Genomic DNA, 24,979 nt, shown 5'->3' with positions numbered 1-24,979 from the left:
TAATGTCTGACAGCGGCAGACTTGCTCATCCATACATAATGATAAATCAAACAACAATAATATTTCGGGTATCATAACCATCGTCCAAAATCCAAGGGCGTCGTCCCTCATTTAACAGCAGATCTCACAGCATTCGAAGCAGGCGAGACCGGCGCAACTATTTTCAGAAAAAAACAAACCATGTTAGATCGGGATCGAAGATAGGGGAAAGTATGGAACAAGACGGGTCAAAAAGACGGGTCGAGAGGGGAAAATCCAAAGTCAAAAGGGAAAAGGGACGACTAACATTCCACAGCAGACGCCACCACCACCACCACCTCGGAGGTTCATCTGCATGGGTTCCTGGGAGGACTGGGTCTTGGTTAGTTGACCGTCGCATCATCGCATCAGATCTTCCACGGGGAAACAAGGGACCGAGTGTGACGTACGGGTTGTTCGGTGACCACCTGCTGCTGGGGAGCAGCGGGACTCGACGGTTGCTCCATGGTCAGAGTGTTGGCGTTCCAGGTGGGCTGGGTAGCCTCTTCCTCCTTGGAGGACTTGAACCAGGAGAAGTTGAACATGGTGAACGAAAGTAGTGTGTTGACGGAGATGAGCGTACGGGGTTATCCGATTGACAACAAAGAAAGATGGAGAAAAAAGATGGAAGGATGAAAGAAGCCCCCAACGGAGGAAAGACGCGGGTTTAAATGCAAACACGGCACATGACCGCTAATCCTCTTTCTCCATCCCGAATTTCAGTTTCTGACAATCTTACGAGGCTACAGAATTAACTCCATTGACGATTCTCGAATCTTTCTTCATTCTTCGTGCCGCCGGTCCGTGGATCAGCCACCGTCAACCCACGGTGCAGACCGAATTTTCATCTATAATTAACCACTCCCCTCTCCAAAGCCAGGCAACCGCGAAAATTATGGCTCAGCCCTGTGGTTAGGCCCGGACCAAGCCTCCTTGGCGCTGGCCGAAGCCTTTTGCCCAGTCTTCAGCCACCGCTGGGCTTACGTTGCTCGACAGTCGACACCCTCAATTTATTTACATTTTTACACCTTGCGCTTGAGGAGTCCGCGGAAAAAGTCGAAGCTGTTGCTGTCGCTCTGCAGCTGCCAGATGCGACCCGTCGGCCGATCGTTCCATCCCAACTCTTCGGCCAGCAACAGTCCGTAGTCGCGCGTAATCCCCTTGACGCGAGCTCGCGCGCCTCCCTCCTCTTCCAGCGTCACCACCTGGTTTGTGTGCAGCCAGTCGTTGTAATACATCTCTTCGAACCCTCGGTCAAATCCGGTGCGCAGGAACCGGGCGTACAAATCCTCCAGGGTCGTGAGGATGTGCGCTAGCAATTTCTCTAGGCTGATGGGGGCCGCCCGAGGACCCACAAAGCGCGCGGCGAGAGCGCTCAACGACGTGGTCGGAGAGGCGTTGAGGGCATTCACGCCGATGCCGACGACAGCAATATATCCGTTCCCGGAGAAATGCGAGTTGACCATGTTGCCGGATATTTTTAAGTAGCGTTTCTTGTCCGGATCCTCAGGATCCAGTGCATCTGGTGAGACCTAGTCAGCCGTTCTGTCATGCAGTCTAAAGGTTGGTTCAATTTGCATCTGGGCCGACTTACAGACGTCGTTGGGCCATTTCACTTTGACCGGCATGGCGTCGTACCCTTCGTCATAGCTCTTGATGCCCTGCACCACCGCCATGGCTGCCAAGTATTGGATGAACACCACCGGCGAGGACTGCAGCTTCTCGACCGGGTGTCGAAGCACCGTCGAAAAGATGAGTGCGCCGGCCGGGGACACCCAAACGTTGGATGTGCGCCCTCGGCCAGCCACCTGCGTGGTGGCGCACGACGTGAACCCTTGGGGCAGTTTGCGCAACAGCTTAGGGTTCCTGGTCCGGTTAGCCGGGCCGACAGATGCATCGCGGGAGACGAAGACTTACTTTTCCAAGATCGTGCTGGTGCTTGTCAGAACCTCTCCGTATATCAGATTCGACCCGAACTCAGACGCACCCTCCTTCAAGAGGGACTGACATCGACGAAGGTGGGAGTAGAAGGCGTGGTGGTTGAAATAGGGCGTCGTTTTCGACGACGGGACCTCGTCATGCACCACGATCCTCTTCGTAATAGCATTGTAATCGACGATTCCCTCCGAGCTTTGGGGCAGGGCCTCATCCAGGGAACCCATGCTCCATGTCCCGGCCTTCTCGATGCGAAATGTGTCATTCTCATCCTTTACATACTCCTCCTGCCCCTCTGTCGTGATGATGTCTCGCAGCGATGACACGATCTGTTCCGTGTCGGCTGGGTCCAGCGCGGAGAGATGCAACGACGAAAGCGACGGCACGGTCGTAGTATTCTGTGCAACCTGGAGACCCAACTTTCCCAGACAAGCCTTCAAGAAGTCCGTCCGCGCCCGATCATCCTCCGCCAGTGCGTCCACGATGCGGGCGTATTCCGGACCCCCGGCGCTCTTGTCGAGGTTGGCCGCGGCAAACCTACATTCGGTCAGCATCAACCACCATCCAAATTGCAACGGAGCACAAACTCCGGATGCGGTCCGGTCAGGATCGCCGCGCCCTCGCCCACCTTGCAGTAGACCACGGCGGCGACACCCGACCCGCCGTCGACATTCAATTCCTCCGCGTAGTCCGCCAGCACCTCCACACCCTTGTCTGCATACGACGCCGCATCCACGAAGACACCACCTCCATTGTAATACGAGCGGAACCTCGCCGGTACAATCCCGGCCGTCAGCGCTTCCTTCGAGACCGTCACCTCGGCAGCCCGTGCCCCGCTCTCGCTATGGTAGACAAACCCGCCGAATGCGCCGCCGCGACAGGTCCCGGGAAAGAAGGCCAACTCGCGCTCCCCGATCACCTGCAAGGTCTTGTCACCGACCTCGAACTCGCAGCGTTTGCAGCCGTAGTATCCGCCCGCGCAGAAGCCGAGAAAGGCGCCTCCGCGGCGCACGAATTGTTCGATGCGGCGGTTGCCCGCGCCGTTGAGAGCACGGCAGTAGCCCAGGTCTGCGCCGCCAGGAATCACCAGTAAAGCGCAAGTGAGGGTCCAGGGCTCCTTGATGAGCATGTCGGCCGTCACGGGGATCACGGCATAATGAGGGGCAAGCAGGCGGCGGAGGGTGTAGAGGCAGTGGCGGACGGATTCGACAGTAGTTCCATTGCCTGTATGATTTGAAAGACAGGGTCAGAACATAATACTGATGGATTTAGAAAGGGGAGAGCACACCATTGTACACTAGGACGTTGACCTTTGTGCCGTTCAAGTTGGCGTTGGGAGTGGCCATGGCGGGGAATTCGGTAGGAAGGAGATGCGATAATCAATCAATCAATCAATCAGCAACTCCGAGACAGAACAACTCGATCTTCCAGGCACAACCCGATCCCGATCGCAAGAACAGTACAATGTCGCAGAAAGAGCAACACCAAAACCCGCCCGTGGAAGTAGACGACGACGATGAACCCGACGACTGGTGAGTCAATGAGAAACCGGAGCGGACAAGTGCAGAGAGAAGCCGCGGAGCTGATCGGAGGCCAGGGACAAGCGGATCTTCAGTACGGGCTGCGCAGGTAGGCCAATGCAATCCAGTTCCCACTCTAATCTCTGCCTCAAGGCCTCAATTGACGGCGTGTAGTCGAGCAGGATAAGATGAACGACTGCTATTTTGCCAAAAAGGACTGGCGCAGTTGCAAGGACGAGGTGAGTCGGTCATGTCATCGCGGTCGGACAGGATGGGCCTTCTGTCGCTGCTGTTCCCTCCAGCTTCACTCATTGCAGCGAGACAGATTCTCAGCATCTTGTCTTGCTCACTTGAACTGCGCTGACTTATTCTCGCTTGTCTGCATCGACAGATGGAGGCTTTCCGCGAGTGTTGGAAACGTCAGGGCAACGACCAGCGCACGCAGACCAAGGATGCGTAACGGCGTGCGAGTGTAAGCCAGACAATGCTCCGGTTCTTAGATCCTAGCCCAAGCCTGTATACTATGATTCCATCTATTGCATGCTCTATGCTCTATTCCATAGTTTTCTTGAATCAATCGACTCTCTCCTCCCATCTGCAGCTGCCAGGCGTCGCATCACGTGATGACAAGCTGACTTCCCTTTCCGTCCATCGATAAGATTAATCTTCATTTCCTTCCTTCACTCAATCGCCTTTCTTCCCCCAATCCTCCCGTCTGCAATCATGTCGCTGCCTCGTCTCTCGCTCTCCATCCGCTCCGCGGAGACTCTGCTCAATCGAGCACCGACAGCTCGCCTTGCCCTCCCCCGTCGATCCATCACGCAGTCCGCCACATTCAGACAGCAACAACAACCGCCCCGACCAGCGACCAGCAGCAACAACGTCAATCCGCCCACCACCCCCAACCCGACCTCTCCCACGCCCTCCCCCGCCCAAGACCGCGCCTCGCGCATCGTCTCCCCGACCCCCTCGCACCAGACCACCGGCAACATCTCCAAGACCGGGCTCTCCGACAAGCCGCTGGAGCTGGACGTCTCGACGGAGGAGAAGATCGACTGGACGCGGTCCTTCCACGGACTCAGCGCGGAGCCCTTCCCCAAGGAAGCCGCCGACGTGCTCCTGGCCCCGACCGACCCCGCCGAAGTCGAGATCAAGCCCGACGGCATCCTCTACCTGCCTGAGATCAAGTATCGGCGGATTCTGAACCGCGCGTTCGGGCCCGGTGGGTGGGGGCTCGTGCCGCGCAGCGAGAGCATCGTGACGCCGAAGACTGTGACGAGGGAGTATGCGTTGGTGTGTAATGGGCGGTATGTTTCACTATCCTTTCTTTTGCTTTTTCCCCCGAACTGTTTGTGGTTTGTACGATGGTCAAGTGCTCATGAATATTGGAATATAGACTTGTGTCCGTCGCTCGAGGCGAGCAGGATTACTTCACGCCTGATGGAATCCCCACCGCCACTGAGGGCTGTCGGTCCAATGCGCTGGTCCGCTGCTGTAAGGACCTGGGCATTGCCAGCGAGCTCTGGGATCCGCGTTTCATCCGCAAGTTCAAGGCCGAGCATACCCGGGAGGCGTTCGTCGAGCACATCATGAACAAGAAGAAGTCTAAGATCTGGCTGCGAAAGGATGACCAGGTGTCGTACCCGTGGAAGGAGATGAATACGCGGTGATCGGGACCGATGAGTTTCTAGACAGCTAGGGGGTTGTGTCGATATGTCTGCTTGCGTGCTACGAGCAATGCAGAGATAGTCGCTTGTATTATAGTCATTGTCATCGTTGTTACCATACAATCTCTCAAGTCTAATGCAGAATAAATGCACCGTCAGTCGATCCATACGAAAGGTTGTTAGGAGTACGGCATCTATCGTTTCTAGCGAAGAGTGTACGAAAATCCGATGAAATTGATTGGTAGTATCTTGCAAAAGTCATGGAAGACCTCAAATCACCCCGCCCATACGCTGATATTAACCAAAATAGTACAAACTTCATATAACCATTGCGCTCATTTTGTATTACATCCGAGATATAAATGTATTGATATCACTGTAGATTTTCTTTCTCATTCCAGGATCATTGTCCTGCCTGAGGCGGTCGTCGAGAAACGAACGACCCCGGCATCTGCTCGTGCTCGGCGTCAGCCCCCCGACCCTCGGTGGGCGAGGCAGGTCCGCGCAGATACGGCGAGGGATATTCCTGGTTATGGCCGACGCCAGCAGGCGAGGCGTCACGCGCCGAAGGCAGCTCGAAGGGCTGGTTGGGATCATAAGGCCCGTCCTGCGGGTCGTAGTAGTTGCCGCCGCCGTAGTTGTAGTATTCTGGAGCGGCGGCCTGCGCCGGACGCTGCGGCACCGGTGCGGCGAGGATGGGAACACCCCCTGTGGCTGTGGGGATGGACGACCGAGTTCCCTCCTTACGACGGCCGGTCGATGCGGTTCGCTCGAGACTGCCGTAGCTGTTGATGTTGAGCTGCTTCTGTTCTGGCGAGGCGGCGGGGGTTTGGTAGTTATCGCCGTCCTGGACGTCACGGAACTCTTCCGCCGCGGGAGAACGCATGCGTGCGTGTTCCGGGGAGAGACCGCCGCTGAAGGTGCTGGAGGAGGCCTCGCCGGTTCGGTTACGATGCTGCAGCGAGCCAACGGAAGACCGGCCAATATCAAATCCGGTGGACTTGGAGTCGGCGCCGGTCAGGCCGAGCCCTTGAGGAGCATTGGCTGTGCTCTCGCGGCTCATGCCCCCGTCCGTGTTCTTGTCGGTGGTCTCATTCTTGGCCGGTCCGTCTCCATCGGGCTTTCCTTCGTCATCGTTCTCGTCCTCTGCCGGTGCTTCGGCACCGGGGGCGCGGATGGGGATCTTGCGCACCGCGGAGACCAGGGCACACATGAACTTCGAGCGGCGTGCGGCACGAACGCTCTCGTTTGACCAGTTGGATTTGTGGCGAATGTTCACGGTCAGCTCAAGCTTGTCCATGTCGCCGACACCCACGACATCAACATCAAGCTCGGGCTGGAAGTCACGGCAGTTGTCCTTGTCGCGCACGAATTGCTCTAGCTCCTCCTTGAGGTTCTGGATATCAACAAACGTCGTTTCGAACTTGACGGGGATGGTCAGTGTCTCGTGCATGGCATTGGAACGAGTGAAGTTGTCGATCCACAAGTTGTTGAGAACGACGTTGGGGACCTGCGTAATGCGGTGATCGGCAACGTTGCGGAACACGGTGAAGAGAAGGGAAATACGTTCGACAAAGTAGGCTTTGGAATCGATATCCACCCGATCTCCAACGTCGAACGGGTGCTTCACGAACAAAAAGATACAGGAACCCAAGACTTCTTGAGCAGTAGTGGCGAAGACGAAACTCAGGGACAAGAGGGAGGTAGCACCGGCGGCAATGACGGTGCCGAAACCACTCGTCACGAAGGAGACGAACACCAGCAGACTGACAACGAACGCGACGGTGAGCAGAAGATTGTCAAGGACATGAATCGCCTGGTCCACATCATGCAAACTGTGGGTCAATGATTTGCGCGTGCGCCCGATCTCCGCAACGGCCAAGATCATCTCCTCGAGACTAATATCGCCATTGCCATCTCCGTCAAGAATTTGGAAGCACTCATCCGCTTCCGCCTCCTTTCCTGCGCCCAGCACTTCCACAATATCGTCATGATAGAGAGCCTCACGGCCCTCGATGACAAACGACATCCAGATTCGACGGGCCAGCGCCTCGGACGACCTCTTCCGCTCAAGAGCCAAAGTGACGACAGACCGGGCCGAGTTGGGGTTGAAGACCTCCTTTCCCGTCAGCTCCTGGGCCACATCACCCACGGCAGCCGTCACTTTTTCACCGATTCGACCAAATCCGTGTCCAACTTCTCTGATCATGCGGAAGGGGGCCGAGCCCGCACGGGGCAGGCGACTTCCCTTGCTTGTGATCAAGTCGGAGACGGCAGCATCTTCCTCGGCAAATTCTTTGCAGTACATAGGAAACATGCTTCGCGAAGCCTCGTACAACTGCCCGAGGAGATAAACGTTCCGCTTGGACTCTTTGATCTTAGTATCAAACTGCTTCCGATGATAACTGATCGAGATAAGTTGAACGAGCGCTTTCTCCGCGAGAAAGATCAGACTGCAGACAAAGAGAGCAAACAGGATATTTTTCATGGTTTTCTCCCAAGACTTGGTTCCTGTATCGTTCTGCTTCTGCTTCACAGGATTCAAGGTCATAATCTAGTATGAACGTCAGCTAAATTGCCTTCTCAGTATATTTTTTGAAGAAACCTACAGGCAAAAACGTCACGAGGGAGATCACAGTCCAAATCACAGTTGCGATAGGGATCTGGAGCCTGTGAAGAATCAATGCATACTTGCGCGTTCCCGAGCTTACGAAACCGCACAGCACTTGGAAAATATAAGGCAAGACTCGGGCCGCCAGTTTGGCCACCCACAGACTCAACCAGATCACTTCGATCCAGGTGAAAAACCAATGTACAGGCACGCCGCCAATGGTCGCGTCCTGCGCGACCGTCGCGCCCACGATGATCGGGATGGCAATCAATATCGCCAGCGGCGTAACGTAGAGCATGTAGCGAGTGACAATGGAGAAGTTGAGGATCTTCTGATAGATGCGACCCATGGTGGTGATCGTCCCGTCCTCGCTCTCCTCCACCGAGGCCCCCATAGTATCGACCCTCCTCCGACGGCCCGGACCAGGGCCTGGCACCAGCCCGGTCTTTTCACTCGCATTGGGATTCGGGCTCCCACCTGGCGGTTGATATGTATTGGGCGACACGGGAGTATTGACGCTGGGATTCCGGACACCTCCTCGGCTTGGGACGGTGCTCAGCGGAATTTCGATGGTCACATCGTTCGGGTTCGCCATGCCTTCTTGCGAATTGTCGGAGATCTGTTGAAAACGATGGACGGACAGTCGCTTCTCGGCGAAACCAGGACGGCCAGACATTTATACGAGAAGACGATCTGTGGGTGATAATGGGTTTTTGTGAATAACCGGGTAGGGTTGGTTTGGAAGGGCAAGACAGCAGAGGCTGTCCTGCAGCCCCACGACTAGGACTAAGTTTGCCCGGGAAAGAAAGGATTGTGAGCGAATGGGCGAATGAGCGACACGAGATCGTCAAATGAGAGACATGAATTGCGTTAATGATTGAGAGATCGTGAGGGGACAAAATCGCAGATCTGGTTCTGGACAGTTTTGCTGTGGGGGGTAGTGGGTCGAACCGAGGAAGACGCGTGGGAAATGCGAAAAATTGGCAAAGCAGCAAAAGAGCGTGGGCAATTGAAACGAGAGGAAGAAGAGAAGAGGAAAGACGAAGAAAGTCGAGGCGACCGAGAGGAATGGAAAGCAAAGAAAGGGTGAGGACGCGAAGGAAAGAGAAGTGGAATCACCAGAGACAAAATCCAAAAAAAGAAAAGCAAGACGGGGCCAGCCTGAAGGCGCAGGCACCAACACGGGGGTGGTGTTTCACCTTACGCCTCTTCCTTCTTTCTCCCCTCTTCATTCTTTCTCCCATTCTTTCGGTTCCTGGGAGACCGGAATCCGTCGATCCGTTCTTGCAGGCATTCCTTCCAAGGCCGGAGAAAATTATTACTAACTATTGACTTGCTAGCGAGATGACCTGTCTCCGGAGTGCATTCATGATCTATCACGTCGTCTTCGACAGATCATGACCAAGACAGCCTTACGGACGTCGGCGAGTGTGCGCGGACCGATCTCGATCCATCACGCCTTGCGCCAGCCGTCATTCGCCAAGTGCAACGGTCCAGCCCCCACTTTTCTAGTGTTGAAGTCAAGTCTTGTCTTGCGCGGACGGCGAAAGACTCGGTCTGGTTCAGGGGCCCTCCGTGGCGAACTCTGTCAGCTCGTTCGATACATCTGAGTGGCTCTTGATTCCGCAGGCCCAGCATCGTGGATGGCGATTGGCGGGATATGTGCGACCCTTGGTGTTCGAGCCCTGACGTTGGCCTGACATAGTTATTGGAATCGAATCATGGAAATGACACCATCACACCGGGCTTTGGAAAGGGGTCCAATCCATCCAACAGGGACGGGTGCTGGAGTCTTTGTTTGAACGCGAGGGATTCTCTATACCGGGAGCTAGCAGCACCTTTCCGGGTCCACTGATCGATCACTTAGGACATATATTATATTTATCGTTATAGTCCATTGACTATTCAGTACTATTGGGAGATCGATCTGGATCTGTGACGGTCGGGAAATTAATTGATGGACTTATTGTCATCCCCCGCGGTACGGTACGGTAGGTATGTAGATAACGAAACAGAATAGCCGAATAGAAGAACCCAGTAATAGGGACCGTTATGACATCAAGGACACATTCTTTTCTTTGCTGTATATAGAAACCTCCTGGTCTTGAGTTCTAATAAGGGTCCTGGTGGTTATCTAGGGCCCTGTGATATATTCCTTATGAATTGATTAAGGCGGTGACAGCGTACATGTACCTCCGGGTTATGATTCCCCTGAGCTCACTTGACCTAAGCACGCCCTAAGTAATCTAAGATAACCACTTGAATGCAGAATAAGTAGAAGACTAAGTATCATAAATAAGTAATCTTAATAAACTATATCTCAATTAGTAATCTTCTTCCTACCTGCTTTTCTACTCTTAGTTTACTTCAGTCCGCCATACTCTCAAGAGCACTCAATGGAAGAACTCTACCTAGATATAATGTGACAATACCCGCCGTTGAGATCAGACAATCCAGTCTCAAAGGTTATGCCAGCTCCGTATTCTGCCGAAACGATATTAGGCGTGGAGCTTCTTGATCCTGGCTGTTAAGCCGAATAAATATTCTGGGAATCGATGGTCTAGTTTTGTACGCCAAAGCACAGAAATCTGGGTCAAGCTTGAAGCCTAAAAGCTGAGCGTGGAGGAATCTCCTGCGTCGTCCTTCCGTGTATAAGAGAGGACTGAATAAACTAAGTAGTGGCACGTATCTTCTTTACTGTACGGCACTCATGATTGGTCATTATATACCGCTACATCAATATGAAGGCGTTTATGGTTGGTGTCCTTAGAATATGGTCACAAACACAACTACTCTTAGGGTCTATCGCTCTCTGTGAGACAAGTGACTAGGATCTATTAGGCAGTCATGTTTTCCGGCATAGGTCTGAGCGCATGAAAAGCTCTGGGCTGATATCATACGCCACTTGGTCAGGCTACGCCCAAGTGAATACCGCCGACACTGGGATATTACACCTTTTTTGCATCAAAACAACGCAGTCCACCTGTAAATAAATTTGGCACTTAGTATATTCAGCGAGCGTTGAGATTATGGCACACCGAAGAACAGTTATCGCTACACCGCTCCGACAGATCGACATGGCAAAGGATGGCGACTTTTGGGTGTGGTATCGCGAGACTTTGGCAAAAGCAGATATGATAGACCGAAGTCTGGTGGCAAAGGGTCACTTTGTTCTTAGGGTTTGTCCTGTCATTCTCTCTCCATCATTCTCTCCCTTCCAAGCCTCTCATAATTTTCCCGACTAACTCTTCTTCGCTTTGATAATATTTTATAGCCAGCATTATGCGTCATCTGGGAGAGAGTCCAAGCATCTCTCCACAAGCAGCTGCAGCTCATGGGCGTCCAGAACTGTGTTTTTCCCCTCTTGACACCGAAAACCACGGATACGAGCGATGAATACAATCAACAGCATACTCGGAATCTAGAGGCAGATCAGCTTACCACTTCATCTATCATATACTCGCATTTTGCAAGGTGGATTCAAAATCGCCTCGACCTCCCGCTTCGTCTCAACCAGTGGAAGTTAGTGACCTGTGATGTATCGCACCCTGAGCCGCTCTTCCGAGCCCGGGAGATTCTCGTGCAGGAAGCACATACGGCACATTTGACAGAGTCGGATGCTAGTGAAGAACAAACGCAGGTTCTTGACATGTATGCTGATCTGTACGAAGGGCTTTTGGCTGTTCCGGTTGTCAAAGGTTACCGTGCTTATATTAACAGCAGTTATCCCTCCTCTGCCCTTGATAGTGCTGATGTCCATGGGTCTGCTGTGATTGCGTATGTGCCAACATTGGACCAATGTGTCGATGGAGGATCATGTCGTGCCTTAGGGCAGAGCGTCAGCAGAAAATACAGCATCACGGCATCTGATCGGACCGTTGCTCCCAATGATGGCGCTAGTTCTGGGGTGCACGTATGGCAGAATTCATGGTGTTTCTCGAACCGCGCCCTCGGCATCATGCTCGCAACCCATGGCGACGACGAAGGGATTGTCATTCCACCTCGTGTTGCTGAGAATCAAGTTATCATCATCCCAAGTGGAAGCCCACACAGGGAACAGGAATGGCAAACCTTATTAGCTGAAATCAATTCAATTGATACAGCACTGTCGGCGCTTGATCTGCGTGTTCAGGCGGACCTGAACGGCTCCCTCACATTCGGTTGGAAACTGCGTGAATGGACCATTCGCGGGGCGCCTTTGTGCATTATGCTGGGTACGAAGGAACTTTCAGACCAATACGCCAGAGTATATAGGAGAGACCTTCCAAAGCAGACGCGCAGGTCGGATATTCCGCTGGTTGAGCTTCCCGCCACAATTCCCAGACTCCTAGAAGAGATCCAGGGTAATCTCCTTCAGACAGCACGCAGTACCTTCTCGTTGCGCCAGCGGCAGGTAATTAACTGGCATGAACCACCCATTATCTCTGCGATAGCAAAGATATGAGTATGTGCCTTGTCCCTCACTGTCTCGATGAAGGGTGCGTGCGGCAGATGGAAACTTTACTTGTTGGGCCAGGCCATGATGGAACTACGGGAAATAGGAACATAACATGTCTGTGCATTCCATGGAGCCAACCTGTCGCAGCAGATACCGGGCTGGGTAAATGTATCAATTTTTGTTGTGCATCGGGTGCTATAAAGTGGGCAATGTTTGGACCCAGCTTTGAATGAACTACGAAAAGGAATACTGAATTTGTCACCAAGAATTCTTCAATTTCTACTCCTTGCATTAACGGACTCCTATTTTTATCTTGCGTCTATAAAGGTACGAACAATATAATAAAATCAATTGTACTCCGTACTCTATTAGCAAATTATAGCCTTTCTAATTATCATTATCATAATATAGTAACACATGAAAAGCTGTGCGACCGACTACCCACCAAGGTAGTTTCTGTACATAGATTACTGGGGTACTAATGTCTGCTGTTGGTTGTCAAGTGTATAGCTAATAAAGAACATATACTATGTTCTTTTTCGCTCCTAGTCCACCTCTCTAGCCGGATATACTCGGGTACTCTCTGAGATGAGGGCATTCATATGTGACTGCGCTAGTCCTAAACTGAGTTCTCTGTATAGATTACCCGGTACTGTCATGAACAGGTGACATCGCAGAAGTGCTTCTCCTTCCCTCCGTCTTCTCTCTTCTTCCTCTTCCATTTTTCCATTCTTCCCATCTTCACAGATTACAACAACTTCAAACCCCTGATCCATCTACATGAAGATCATTGAGCTCTGAAACGGATGGTGACACTGTCAGAAAGTATCTGCACGACCGGATATCGTGTCAACTCCGGATAGCTCGCTGCAACACTCTGCATTGACTATCTGTATATTTCCCGTACTGCATTGCAGCATTATGCATGCATCAACTGAGAATACATTCCATCCACAACAAGAACTCCTGGGGTGCAGCTTATTGTTTAATCTGACTTTTTCCCACGAGGTTGGATCGTGGGCCATGGCTCGGTTTAATAACCATAATTCTGTGCATGCAGCAGGCTAGAGCGTTCGTTTCCTTCCTTTAAATTATGTTCAACACCTCCGACGGCAATAACTCGGCGCGCCAGTGACGCCAGTACTAATGACGGCTGGACTGGACAACAATTCTCCATCTTCCAGCGGAACCCGTCCGCGGCTGATCTCTCCCAATTCGGTGCCTCGCCCGAACCTTCCCCGTCGCACAAAATCCTGTCATGAGCGAAGATCAATTGGAGTTAGTCCATGTTTCAACAAGTCGGTGAGCTAGCTGGCGGGCTCCATAGTCCTAGAGTCCTACTCCATCCGGTAATTGAGTTGGTCATGGCCGTCCTGACCCATTTGGAGGGGTCATTCATGGGACCATGATATGTACGAGGGACCGGGAGCTTCAATCCGGTAAATACTGCAAAAAGGAGCTCTTCTTTCTTGACTACAGTCCAGCACAGCACGTCTTCTCTCAACATGGCCGCAACCAAAACCGTTCAGGTCCCCCATCTCGGCGGCATCAAGGCCGGTTACGCCTTCTCCAACGATAGCTATGACCCCGCCAAACCGACATGCGTTCTCATCAACTCCATGTGCATGACCGTCTCGCTCTACCGGGATCAGTTCAACAGCAGCCGCCTGACGGATGCGATGAACTTGCTAGCCATTGAGCCTCTTGGCCATGGCTCGACCAGCTCCCCCTCCGAGCATTTCACCTACTGGGATACGGCGATCATGGCATTACAGGTGATGGATCACTTCGGCATTCAGAAGGCGTTTGCTCTGGGAACGAGTCAGGGAGGTTGGATGGTGACCCGCATGGCCTTACTGGCACCGGAGAGGGTGAGTCGTGATGGTTTCGAGGGGATAAGTATCGATAGAGCATCACATGCTAACCCCCGCGTGTAGATTCTCGGCCTCATGCCTCTCGGTACCTCCATGGACTCCGAGTCGGAAGACTCGCGATCCAAGGGATGTTGGGATCCTACGCCCATTCTCAAGCCCTTCTACGAGAAGTGGACAAGCCCTTCGTCTACCCCAGAATTTGTCATAGATGATGCGTGGTGCGGCATGGTGGGCGGCTTCGGTTTCGGAGCGGCGGCGACGACCGAGTCCAGCGAGTTCTGGACCAAAACCGTGAAAGAGGTGTACCAAGGTGACGAGGGCCGAAGAAAGGCGCGGATGGCAGTACTTTGTCTGTTGGAGAGGGACGGGCTGTTGCTGCGACTGAGAGACATCCAATGCCCTGTCTACTGGTTACAGGTGAGTAAACATTGACTTGACGCTTTCGGCCTCGGTGCCTCGGTAAACCCCTACTAATCTTTCGACCGGTCTTCAGGGAACGGAAGACACGCCATTTGGAAAGACCGTCCCAAGCGAACAAATACAACTTTTCACCTCGTCCAAGGAGGCCAAACTGGTCATGATCGAAGGGGGAGCACATTATCTCAACGCTACCCACCCGGACCAAATCAACGAGGCCCTATTGGACCTCGTCACCAAATATACCCCGTAAGGCATCAAGCCTGACAGGCCTGTCAGAGACAATCTCAGACGGGCGGCGCCCAACGGTCTGAACAATAGACTTTGTCTTAGTGGGGATGGTTCGGTCACCAATTCATCGTGTCCAACCATTTGAGCGCCGCGGGCCAAAAGTGGTTCCGGCCATCATCGTCCGATTGTCCGGCTCAGAGGACGGAGCATGATTATAAGTACTACGGTGTAGGCTACTAGCCTGTCTAGCCAGCACTTGTCGCACCAAATGAAATGAATACGAATAGATTTTCGTCCGCGCCACTTGGTCAGGCCTTGGCCCGCGGACTAGCCGTGTAAGACTATCACTAAACAGGACATTGGGCCACCTTTTGGGGGGGAGGGGAGGAAGAAAAAACTTCACACCAAGGCAATAGGCGGATCCTGCAGATCGTTCGGCAGAAACGGAGGGTGGAGCCATACGCCAGGGAAACCCACCCCCGAGCAATCAGATGCCAGCAGAAGAGCTTAATAGACGGACTGTCAAAAAAGCAAATCCCGTTTCTGGCTTTCTGGAAGTTTGGCCTACAGTTCATGGAGTAAGGGGCCTGCGAGGCTAAGACCATGGCGTCGGACCATGGGGTTCAGGAACTCCCGGAAACGGGCAAAAGAAAGAAATGATCAACTTCGACTGGAGTCTAAGACTCTTCCAAATCGGCGGGAGATTTTTGACCAATCTGCCATGCCTTTTCCCTTTCTTTTCCCCGATCCCTGGTCATGGCCTCTTCATCTCTTTCATCTCGTTCCTCCCGGGCCAACACTAGTTAACCATGGACGACGATGACTCGAGCAACCTTCAGCCATGGGCGAGGGCTACCACTATTTCCGTCACGGTGCTGGCATTCGTGGCTGTCTGTCTTCGCATACTGGCTCGCTTTGAACGCAAACAGAAGTTGTGGTGGGACGATTGGATGATTGTGTGGTCGATGGTGAGTATATCCGCCCTGCACTTTCCGAAATATAGAAGGAGGTCGAAAATTGAGACCAAACCAGGGCTGGAATCTCGTGGTCGTCGGCTTCATCTTTGCAATGATCCATGAAGGAATGGGTCTTCATGCCGATACACTACACCCGAACAGCGTTGTCATGATCGCGAAATATCTTCTCGTTGCCGAAATCTTATATGTGTTCAACCTGGTGTGGACCAAACTTAGTATACTCCTGATGTACTATCGGATCTTTCGGTTTGGGTACTTCAAACTCTGGGCGTACATCATCGGCGGTTTCATCATCTGCTGGGTCATCTGCATCACGTTCTTGTTTGTTTTTATCTGCGTGCCTGTTCAGAAGCTCTGGTATCCTTATCTCGAGGGCCGGTGCATCAACCAGGTCGGCACTTGGATTGCCAACGCAGTTTCCACTATTGTCACGGATCTGGTCATCCTGGCTCTTCCGATTCCCCAGATATGGAGCTTGCAGCTGCGAAGTTCGGAGAAGATGGCCGTCACGCTTGCCTTTGGACTGGGATTCTTGTACGTATTTTCGCATTGCATGCGAATTTCTCATGTCTGTTCTAACAGATCCCTCCTAGCGTCGTCTTCGCCTCTGCCTACCGCTTCTCGGTCCTTTTCTCCTACTCCGTGGCCGACTCATCCTACACCCTCGCCCCAACCGTCGGCTGGACCGCCATCGAGATGTCGGCCGGCATCATATCCGCTTGTCTCCCCACCCTACGACCGGCCCTTCAGCTGGCCGCTCGTCTCCTCCGGATCAAGGGCAAGCTGCCGGCGCTTCTCCGCAGTCGCACCATGCCATTCTCCAAGGGCAGCCAGTCCGATCCCCTCAACGTGCTCCCATCCACCATGGACAACAAGAATCCGCCCAGCACTGCGACAGAACACCACGGCAAGCCGCCGAATCGGCATTCCTTCTACCACCTCCCGGATGATTCGGACGAGGGGTGTTTGCAGAGACAGCTGGACGCGGCGCTCCGACCGGGCTACGACCATGGGCATATGGTGACCAACGTGTTGAGTCCCAGCCTCAAGCCGGCTCACAACGGCAAGTCGGATAGTCTGAGTGGCGATGAGATTCCATTGCATGGGATCCGCGTGCAGACGGACTTCACGCAGGCGATGGCACATAAGTAGTGTGCTTGCTGTGCTATGCTATGTATATGTGCACGATATTTCATTTTGTATTGGAAATAAATAATAATAAAAGTCATAATGCTCCTACTTTTTCCCCATGCGCAGTATATTACTTCCTACAGAGTAGGTAACCTCGAGAACCACACCCCATCTCTCACCGCATCCCACAAATTACAATAACAAATAGATCAAAATAAGAAAAACGAAGCAGCCTAGCCCATCCATTCCACAACGTCAAGTGCCGGAAGCACCCGGATATTGATTAATTTTCCCACCTAGTAGTCCTCAAATCTCCATCTGAAGGCAGGGCGAACCCACAAATCATCAAAACCAAGCTAGTCAGTCAAGTTGCCTGCCGTTTATTAATAGCCCAGGGGCACTGACAGTGGGACACCGTCCGTACTTCGTACTCCGTAGTCTTATTCGTAAGAAGTAAAAGTAAGACTAAGAGTCGTGCGCGGCGCGGTGCTCTGCGGCCTGCGCACAGTTCATGTAGATCCGCTTCGTCGGGGAGAGAGAAGCGAGAAGGGGATACTAGACGACAAGGGGAGACAGATAGGGAAGGTGAAGCACGAGGGGGTGCGGATGAGTTCCTCTCTCCGTGGGAGTATCAAGGTAAATGGAGTATATACTTTATTTATGCTTTTCATTCATGTCTAGTGGTTTCTCTAGTAATATCTGTAAATATCAAGCGGGGATATTGTATAGACTATAGACCAAAAAAAGGCCGGATCATTGCATATCCAGAGTGTCGGATTGAACACGCGGTCTGGGCTAGGAACGTCTGGTCTGTGTCAATGACATATAGTATTATCGTTATATTGCTAGCTAATATTAATTAATTAAAAAAGATAGACTAGCGGACAGACAAAATGAAACAAGCCCAAAGAAGAAATAAAAGCAACTAAAAAAATGCATCATCCGTGAATCGAACACGGGCCTCGTCGATGGCAACGACGAATTCTACCACTAGACCAATGATGCTGGTTGATATATTGGACATTGACTTTTGGATATATAAAGCAGTTGCCTTGTTGATAAGGGTCGTGGGTACATACCTCCAGTATCGAAGTAGCCATCCATGTATGTACATTAGGTTATACCAGCCATCATTTATATCAGACAGCTCACGAATCGAGTTAACAAATATGCCACAAGTAACGCACAAGGCAATCTACGTACCAGCCCAAGCAAGCCCACTCGAATAGGAAAATTTCCTCCGGAGTCAGGGTCCGACCCGCAAGAAAACCAGAGGTTAGGTACATAGAGGTTATGATATGCTTCTATTATGGCCTCGTATTGCATGGAGTTAGCCCCGGATTGCACCCATGTCTCATCGGCATGTCCGATCGACTCTTGACCAGGCTGGATCTGCCAATCGAAACCCGGTTTTGCCACCGGACGGGACGATACTCGACTCGATTCTTATGTGTGTGGCTTGGCCTGGTCTAGTCGGCTTTTTCCTAGGCCTTGGAAGAGGAGGTCACAAAGGTACTGTACAGGTCAAATGCTCGAAATGATTGATTTGTAAGAGGATAGCAAACAAAACAGAGTTTTGGGACAGATGAAGGAATTATATTGGACGGCCATCGTTTATGGAATGTGGAGTCGTACATACTACACCGTATGTACGTATATTAGCAAACTTTGACGAGTCAGTGTCCATGTCACTCATGCCAATCAATTACGGCGACCAACTAATTAACTAGCCATCAAGCGCAAGAGTCCGACTGCATCCGTCTCAATTCTCCCACCACTCGCTCTCGTCCCCATCCTTCCTTCAAGCCCCGACGCACAATCTCCTGCTCGCTCTCAGGTGCCATCCCACTGGGCGCAGGCGGCCGACGGTCCAGATTCGTCGGGAACGGATACCCATCTGCAACCGCCAGCACAAACGCCTCCAACGGAGCGTCCAGCGTGTTCCCCGCTGCTCGATACCGCTCGATCAGGCCGTCCCAGCACCGATCCACGATCGGGACCGTATCGATGGTCTCCATCGTCTTGCCTAGCCCGCTGCTAATCTGAAGCAGGTTTGCTTTGCGATGGAACCCGCCACCGGGGCTGCTGCTGTCAGGCTCCATCTCATTTGCCCCCGCGGCGTGGAACACCGCCGGGTTAAAGAATAACCCGTCGCCCAGCGCCAGCGGCAACGCCGTGTAATTGGCTTTGAAATAAGCCCGGAACTCGTCCCGACGCCATGCTAGATACCCCACCTCGTAGGTCTGGCTGAAGGGGAGGAAGCGCGTTGGCCCGCTCGCCGGGGGCATGTCGCTGTGCGCCACGGCGCCCTGGAGCGTGAGGTATTGGCTCGTGAGCTGGATGGAGCGCGGGAAGGCAGCGCAGCGGTCCAGCTCCTGGAACCCTAGGTGGTAGTCGCGGTGGCTTTCCTGGGCGGCGCCGCCGGGCTTGACGACGTTGACTTGCGCGGTGACCCGGTAGGCGGGACCCAGCCAGCTCTCGCTGACGAGACGGAGCCAGGGGTTGGAGTAGTAGTCGATGAAGGAGGCTGGGTCCTCGGTGGCATGCTTACTGAAGGAGTTCCAGATGCGGTCGTTTTTGCCGCCGACGGCGAAGTGGTCGCCCTTGGTGGTGGTGGATTGGCGTTCTTGGTCGACGATGCGCTGGAAGGCGGCGCTGGTGGATGCGAGTGTGGACTCGTACCGGCTGGGGTGGTACATGCCCTTGAGCACGAAGATTCCGGGCCCTGCGTTGAGGATGTGGTGCCATTCATCTTGAAGGTCGTCGGCAAGGTGGGCATCGAGAGGATCTAGGGCGGAGGCATCGTAGATGGGAATGTTCTTCTCCACCGACGCTGCTAGAGTATATGTAGCTTTGTCGGTTCTCTGGGAACATATCTTGATGAAATCTTCCAGCCGAGGTGACTCGGTGGAGTACAATCTCTTTGGTACGGTCTTCGAAGCGGCGCTGGATACTGTCATTATGTCGGATGTGATGAGAAACTGGGAGGTAGGATCCAAGCGAAAGGTGAAGCCGAGGTCTATATAACCACAAACGACGGACCAGAATCCCGAAGTATCTAAAATGAATCCCGGGTCCAAAAGAGACGAGTCGATAATGAAGCACAAACAGGACAGGAAGAGAATCGGATGCAACTGTGGGTGGGCCACGTGCAGACGGAAACCTATATCCGGGGTTGCCAAGAACCAGACAGAAACCCGGGGAAGATGCAAGATGGTAGCAGAGAGAATAGATATGTACTTCGTCATCATCACGGACCAGAGATATTGATACACATATACAGATAACCATGTCAAGACTGGGCTTGGGAGCCGGGCAGTCCCAGCCAAAGTGCGATCCAAATCGATACATACAAGAAATGCTGCAGGTGTGCCTATCCTTGGAACACAAAGATTGATTGGAAAATGTCTCCGGACTGGATGAATGGCAAAAAGTCACAAATGTGAATAAAAAGAACAAAGAAGATGGCAAATTCAAATGAAAAAGAAAGCAAACCAGAAGGGAAAGTGTTACTGAGGAACTTAAGCCGAATCAGTCTGCCAATCAAGAGTTGTATTTAAAGAGAATCCCAGCCTGCGCACAATTCTATTAATGCCCCGAATTTTCACCCGAAAAAAGAAATGAAAGAAATAGCCTTGAGAATGAAAATGAAAGTGTGGCCATGTCAATGTGGATGAGAAAATAATTTAGACGATTTCGCTTGCCGACTCGCTGACAATTCATGCATTCATCATAACGACCCCAACGTCGGGGTTTAGAGCTTGGTCCACGGCGGCCACCTCGTCGGTTGTGTTCGATTCACTCAGTATAAGTCGATTCTCAGACAGCGTATCCACCAGCGAGCTCGGTCGTCCCGCCACGGTGAACAAGACCTTCAACAAAACACTTTGGCTCTCAGTGCCGTTCGGCATCTGAACAGTCTGATGTCGAGTGTGAGTGAGGAGAGTTCGGACTAGAGACCGAATATGCTGATCGGTTGATGCATCTTGAATCTTATCCAAACCATCGATCACACATACGACGAGCGGCGGGGCGTAATGCAAGAGTATATCGATCAACGACAGCACCTCTTTCCAAGAGGTTAGAGTGCCGTTCAAGGGACTGAATCGCTCCGTGCTCAGGTTGCAAGCCGCATGGCCTTCTAATACAGGTGGCAGACAATCGATCAGTTGTCGGATTAAACTGTACGCCAACGCGATGAGGCTTTGTTCGCACTGGGTCATTCCGTCTCTTACTTTGGTCGGCAGGGAGCAGAAGTGGGAGATGACAGGCAATTTAGCTTGACGGGCGAAATTGGCGATGCAGGCGGAGATGAGGGCAACCGGGCTCACGAAACTCGCGGACGGAGAGCCTCCCACGGCGAGGACCTGGGAATGGCAATTAGTGGCCCAGTGACGCAAAGAGTCCGTCAGACTGTCTTCCGCAGTCACTTGCACGTCCGATTCAAGATCGGCTACCTGATCGTCACAGTCGAAGAAATCCTGCAGGTGTTTTGAGGCGACCTGCAGCTCAATCCGGGTATACTTATGCTTGAACCCTTGGGACCATTTGAACCTGGAAGTGTCTTGCGAGGATGGTACTGTTAGTTCCGACCGCCGCTCTATCCCAAGGTAACCGTCCTGCATACCTAAGTCCTGCGCAGCAGTAGTGGTCAAGCAGGCAATGCCACTACTCTGCTGGCTCACGGGGCGCATCCGCTGGTTGGCTCTCTCCAACATGTTCGAAAGGAGCTTCTCTCTCTCGGCCATCATGCTGAGACGCTCGCATGCATTGTTTTGTATCTCCCATATTAACTGACGGGTTATGGCATTTTGAGCTGCATACCGACGAGCCTGCTTTTGCAGGCCCACCTGGCTGAATCTCGCATTCTCCCACAGTTTGAAATCCTGGATAGGCGGCTTGCGTGATTTGTTGCTGTCCTCTTCGTCCAGGTCCATTTCATCAGGGATTGCACGCATGATATCCTTGGCTCTGCGCTTAATCCTCGAAAGAAGCCCGCTAAGGTCCGAGTACAGGTCGTGGTTCAGACTCGTCAATAGACGACACTTCAATGTGCGCACATACCAATCCATTATCTCCCCCAACATGAAAAAGGTCATAGAATAGAACCGGGCGATATGAAGAATCGAGTCCTTCGAGAGGCCGGCTTGGCCGGTTTCATCCTCTCCGAGCGGCTTGATCGATTTGTTCAGTTTGAAGAGGGCCCTCATGAGACCCTCCACGATTCTCGGGTAATTCGCAGACGCCTGTTCCGACCAGGTCAGTCATGTCAATAGTCCTAGCTGGGGAGCACGTTACTCCACCTTTATAAGCGACTGTAAGGCCCCGTAGAAGAGGGATATATAGTATTCGTTCTTCGGAAGGGCGTTCAGAAGCACGGTATGCAGTTCCAAGGTGTCCCGAAATTTCTGGCAATATTTCATCGAGGCCGTAAACAATCGTTGTTTGGAACTGGACATCCAGATATTCTGCACACTCTGTATGACTGCCAAAACATCGTCGGAGGTTTGGGCGCGATGGTCGAATTTAATTTGATCTTCGGGTGGAAGGTTATCCTGGAAGATTTTCCAGGTTGTAGCAAGTTCGTTGTATTCGATGTCAAGGTTGGCAATTATAGAATTTCTGGGGGAAGTCCGGTCAGTACGATCTCGCCAGGGTGTGTTTCAATTCGATCCGTCATGAAAATATGAGATGCGTCATAAAGAGTTGGTTGACTGAATGTCAAGTGTCAACCCGGTGGCTCCCAGTGGATAGATGGAGCAGAGCGTAGACCACCTGGTGAAAAGTGGAGGCGACGCAGATCATCCGTGCGATCAGATGAACCCATGAAGTACACCGGAGTAAACAAGAGAGATGTGGGCGGGGACAGCTCCAAGACGAGTGGCAACGAGCCATTAATATACAGAGAGTGTATACACAGTACGGGACAGGAAAAAGCAAAGACAGGTGGAGAACTCACGCCGAAAGAGGCCTCTTGTCGTATCGTTTCCTCCAAAAGCTGATGGCGAGTTGATCGTCGTCGGCCGGCGGAGGGGCCGCTGGGACGGCAAGGGACTGAGGGGACATTGCGGTGGTGCAGAGTCAAAGCGGCAACTCTCTCTTGTTGGCTGTGGGAGCTGAAGTAGGTGGAAGGGGGAGATGCAGCGCGAGGACATCGAAGCGCTCATGTCAGGGGGCTCGGTCGGCAACTCGAAGACAGGAAGTTGACTGGCGTTACGAGGGTTCGCTCCAAGGGGGTGGGCGAAGAATGGATGGGATATAGATAGAATAGATGACTGAAAATGAAAGAATGAACAGACGATGAATAGGAAATGTTCAAACGGGGGTTGATGGAATTGTTTGTTGAGGACGGAGAAATCGCACGCTCTGATTCTTTCTTTGTTCTTTGCGGATGGTTTATCGTAAGTGGATGTTTATCGGGTCCTCCTGGGGGTGTTTTGTTGCATGGTGGATTTGTACTGCAACGGGTGGCCCCGCTAGAATAGACACATCGTGGTTTTTAATTTGAGATTCTGGGGTTGAAAAGAAGGAGGGAGAGGAGGGAGAGGGGGTGGAGGAAAAAGCGCATCACCAGCAGAAAAGTCAAACATGTAGGAGTAGAAAGGTAGAGGAAGAGAGAGAGAGAGAGAGAGAGAAAATGAGAGGGAAAAAAAACAGACAGTAGCAAGCAGTCTTTTTTTTTTCCTTAGACGAGAAAAGTACTTTTCCCTTTCTCTCCTGTCTGTACGTACCTTGGAAAAATAAGAAAAGAAAAGAAAAGAAAAAGAGAAAAACAAAATATTAGGTGGAAAAAAGGAAAACAGAAAAAAATAAAATCAAAAGAAGAGTGAATTAGCATTCTGGGGTTTCTGGGTATTTCCCCCCCTCCCCTCCTTATTATTATTCTCTGTGGGAGAGAAGAGCATCGGTTTTTCCCTTTTCTTCTCTTAAGGAATTAATTAATCATGATTTGTTCTCTGCTTGATTTAGGTTGCCTTTCGGTCGGTGTGTGCCTTTCTTTTCTTATTCATTTTGTCTCTCTACTCTCTCGAATCTGTCCAGTGATTCGTCCATTCAGATTGATTTACACATTCGCATTACGATAGAAGTTCCCGGGGTGAATTCAGAGAGCCAATTCCCCTGTCGGTTTAGGTAGTAGACTCTTCAGTCGATGGGAGCCTCGGCCCTGTAACGGTAAGAAACATTGACACCCTCAACAGGGAACCTTGCACGCCTCCCTGGCCCGCTGGTCCAATCATGGGCTGCTTGGCGATGGACCCATTGGTCGTTCAGCGTTCGAGGCCTCAAATGGAGGCGGGGATGCGCAGCGGGATAAGTATTCCAGACCCTCGCGGCCTATGGGGGGCACGGCTGCTAATTTTGGTTCGGCCTGGAATGGCGTTACTTTTCTTTGCTTTTTGACCTGCGTTATCTGGTTTGTTTTGTTACCCGCTGCTGGGATTCCATGGCCCGTCCTTTACTTGTCCAGCCAGTGTTTTTCCTTGGGAGTCTCCCTACTGTTCTTTGATCCCAGGGAAGAGGGAAGATAAAGGATCGGGGGGAGAAGGGGGAGTGCCAGACTCCGAGAAGGGGCGATGATATCCCGAGCATCACACCACCCTTCCGAAAGATTGTCGGCCTCCCTGACGGTATATCCAGGAATGACTGGCTGTCATACTTGTTTTATCGTTATTTAATCTTAGCATGGTGTCTATGATTTTTTATTTTATTACTGTATTATCCTTAGAGACTGGCATCTGACATAGTCACCAGCCATGGTCGCCAGTCCCCAGTAAGCCCCCCGGTGATCTAGCAGAATGTCTATCGAATAAATGAAGGCCCTAGCACCTCCAGATTGGCTCAAACCCATTTTGCACGGGGTTCTCTTTGTTCGTCTGCATTGACTCATGCAGGCGATAATCTTTCTTTTCAACTTGTTTTGTTTCTTATTTCTCTTTTATTATGATGACTTTCTTTCAGTTTCTCCTATCTGTCAAGAACGTCCGGACTAGGTCTTTTGACCAGCCAAAGGATTCCAGTGGGACCCTCAAGAAAGTGCCTGAGCATTTTATCATGTATTATTGTGTATAGTGTACCCACAATAAGGCACCTCGCATACTTGGCTGGACGAGTAGGTACAAGTACCTAATACTCTCTCCCTTCTCTTTCTCTTTCTCTTTC

The 24,979-nt window shown here is 52.0% G+C and overlaps 11 protein-coding genes and 1 non-coding gene across 12 annotated transcripts; 5 read left to right on the top strand and 7 right to left on the bottom strand.

Moving 5' to 3' along the window:
* Nucleotides 1–111: 111 nt before the first annotated feature.
* On the bottom strand, nucleotides 112–563 carry LDX57_009850 (uncharacterized protein; the record flags this gene model as incomplete). The annotated part of the gene is made up of 3 exons (XM_046091591.1): nucleotides 112–157; nucleotides 287–351; nucleotides 429–563. The coding sequence occupies 3 exons, from the start codon at nucleotides 561–563 to the stop codon at nucleotides 112–114; spliced, it is 246 nt and encodes an 81-aa protein (XP_045947568.1).
* Nucleotides 564–1,040: 477 nt separating this feature from the next.
* On the bottom strand, nucleotides 1,041–2,180 carry BPL1_2 (biotin--[acetyl-CoA-carboxylase] ligase; the record flags this gene model as incomplete). Its single annotated transcript, XM_046091590.1, has 3 exons — nucleotides 1,041–1,540; nucleotides 1,613–1,884; nucleotides 1,936–2,180. 3 exons carry the CDS (start codon nucleotides 2,178–2,180, stop codon nucleotides 1,041–1,043), a joined length of 1,017 nt encoding a protein of 338 aa, XP_045947567.1.
* Nucleotides 2,181–2,506: 326 nt separating this feature from the next.
* Nucleotides 2,507–3,299, bottom strand: BPL1_1 (biotin holocarboxylase synthetase; the record flags this gene model as incomplete). The annotated part of the gene is made up of 2 exons (XM_046091589.1): nucleotides 2,507–3,177; nucleotides 3,242–3,299. 2 exons carry the CDS (start codon nucleotides 3,297–3,299, stop codon nucleotides 2,507–2,509), a joined length of 729 nt encoding a protein of 242 aa, XP_045947566.1.
* Nucleotides 3,300–3,417: 118 nt separating this feature from the next.
* LDX57_009847 (uncharacterized protein) lies at nucleotides 3,418–3,933 on the top strand (the record flags this gene model as incomplete). The annotated part of the gene is made up of 4 exons (XM_046091588.1): nucleotides 3,418–3,485; nucleotides 3,551–3,582; nucleotides 3,648–3,712; nucleotides 3,865–3,933. 4 exons carry the CDS (start codon nucleotides 3,418–3,420, stop codon nucleotides 3,931–3,933), a joined length of 234 nt encoding a protein of 77 aa, XP_045947565.1.
* A 263-nt stretch (nucleotides 3,934–4,196) lies between these two features.
* LDX57_009846 (putative mitochondrial genome maintenance protein Mgm101) lies at nucleotides 4,197–5,143 on the top strand (the record flags this gene model as incomplete). The annotated part of the gene is made up of 2 exons (XM_046091587.1): nucleotides 4,197–4,780; nucleotides 4,870–5,143. The coding sequence occupies 2 exons, from the start codon at nucleotides 4,197–4,199 to the stop codon at nucleotides 5,141–5,143; spliced, it is 858 nt and encodes a 285-aa protein (XP_045947564.1).
* A 210-nt stretch (nucleotides 5,144–5,353) lies between these two features.
* On the bottom strand, nucleotides 5,354–9,957 carry LDX57_009845 (serine/threonine protein kinase). The gene is made up of 2 exons (XM_046091586.1): nucleotides 7,750–9,957; nucleotides 5,354–7,694 (listed from the first exon to the last, which is right to left on the bottom strand). The coding sequence occupies exons 1-2, from the start codon at nucleotides 8,425–8,427 to the stop codon at nucleotides 5,544–5,546; spliced, it is 2,829 nt and encodes a 942-aa protein (XP_045947563.1). The 5' UTR covers nucleotides 8,428–9,957; the 3' UTR covers nucleotides 5,354–5,543.
* An 871-nt stretch (nucleotides 9,958–10,828) lies between these two features.
* LDX57_009844 (uncharacterized protein) lies at nucleotides 10,829–12,195 on the top strand (the record flags this gene model as incomplete). Its single annotated transcript, XM_046091585.1, has 2 exons — nucleotides 10,829–10,930; nucleotides 11,026–12,195. The coding sequence occupies 2 exons, from the start codon at nucleotides 10,829–10,831 to the stop codon at nucleotides 12,193–12,195; spliced, it is 1,272 nt and encodes a 423-aa protein (XP_045947562.1).
* Nucleotides 12,196–13,694: 1,499 nt separating this feature from the next.
* On the top strand, nucleotides 13,695–14,733 carry LDX57_009843 (alpha/beta fold hydrolase; the record flags this gene model as incomplete). Its single annotated transcript, XM_046091584.1, has 3 exons — nucleotides 13,695–14,060; nucleotides 14,127–14,480; nucleotides 14,557–14,733. 3 exons carry the CDS (start codon nucleotides 13,695–13,697, stop codon nucleotides 14,731–14,733), a joined length of 897 nt encoding a protein of 298 aa, XP_045947561.1.
* A 787-nt stretch (nucleotides 14,734–15,520) lies between these two features.
* Nucleotides 15,521–16,840, top strand: LDX57_009842 (uncharacterized protein; the record flags this gene model as incomplete). The annotated part of the gene is made up of 3 exons (XM_046091583.1): nucleotides 15,521–15,679; nucleotides 15,744–16,222; nucleotides 16,282–16,840. The coding sequence occupies 3 exons, from the start codon at nucleotides 15,521–15,523 to the stop codon at nucleotides 16,838–16,840; spliced, it is 1,197 nt and encodes a 398-aa protein (XP_045947560.1).
* Nucleotides 16,841–17,753: 913 nt separating this feature from the next.
* LDX57_009841 lies at nucleotides 17,754–17,824 on the bottom strand. Its single transcript has one exon. It is a non-coding gene; the product is annotated as a tRNA-Gly (tRNA).
* Nucleotides 17,825–18,552: 728 nt separating this feature from the next.
* LDX57_009840 (phytanoyl-CoA dioxygenase family protein) lies at nucleotides 18,553–20,070 on the bottom strand (the record flags this gene model as incomplete). Its single annotated transcript, XM_046091582.1, has 1 exon — nucleotides 18,553–20,070. One exon carries the CDS (start codon nucleotides 20,068–20,070, stop codon nucleotides 18,553–18,555), a length of 1,518 nt encoding a protein of 505 aa, XP_045947559.1.
* Nucleotides 20,071–20,538: 468 nt separating this feature from the next.
* Nucleotides 20,539–22,885, bottom strand: LDX57_009839 (uncharacterized protein; the record flags this gene model as incomplete). The annotated part of the gene is made up of 4 exons (XM_046091581.1): nucleotides 20,539–21,383; nucleotides 21,447–22,065; nucleotides 22,123–22,441; nucleotides 22,779–22,885. 4 exons carry the CDS (start codon nucleotides 22,883–22,885, stop codon nucleotides 20,539–20,541), a joined length of 1,890 nt encoding a protein of 629 aa, XP_045947558.1.
* Nucleotides 22,886–24,979: the final 2,094 nt, after the last annotated feature.

The sequence above is a fragment of the Aspergillus melleus genome, assembly GCF_016097325.1.
Source record: "Aspergillus melleus strain CBS 546.65 chromosome Unknown contig6, whole genome shotgun sequence".
NCBI classification, from domain to species: domain Eukaryota; kingdom Fungi; phylum Ascomycota; class Eurotiomycetes; order Eurotiales; family Aspergillaceae; genus Aspergillus; species Aspergillus melleus.
Note: the sequence above shows the minus strand (reverse complement) of the source record. Positions and strands in the feature narration are given on the sequence as shown.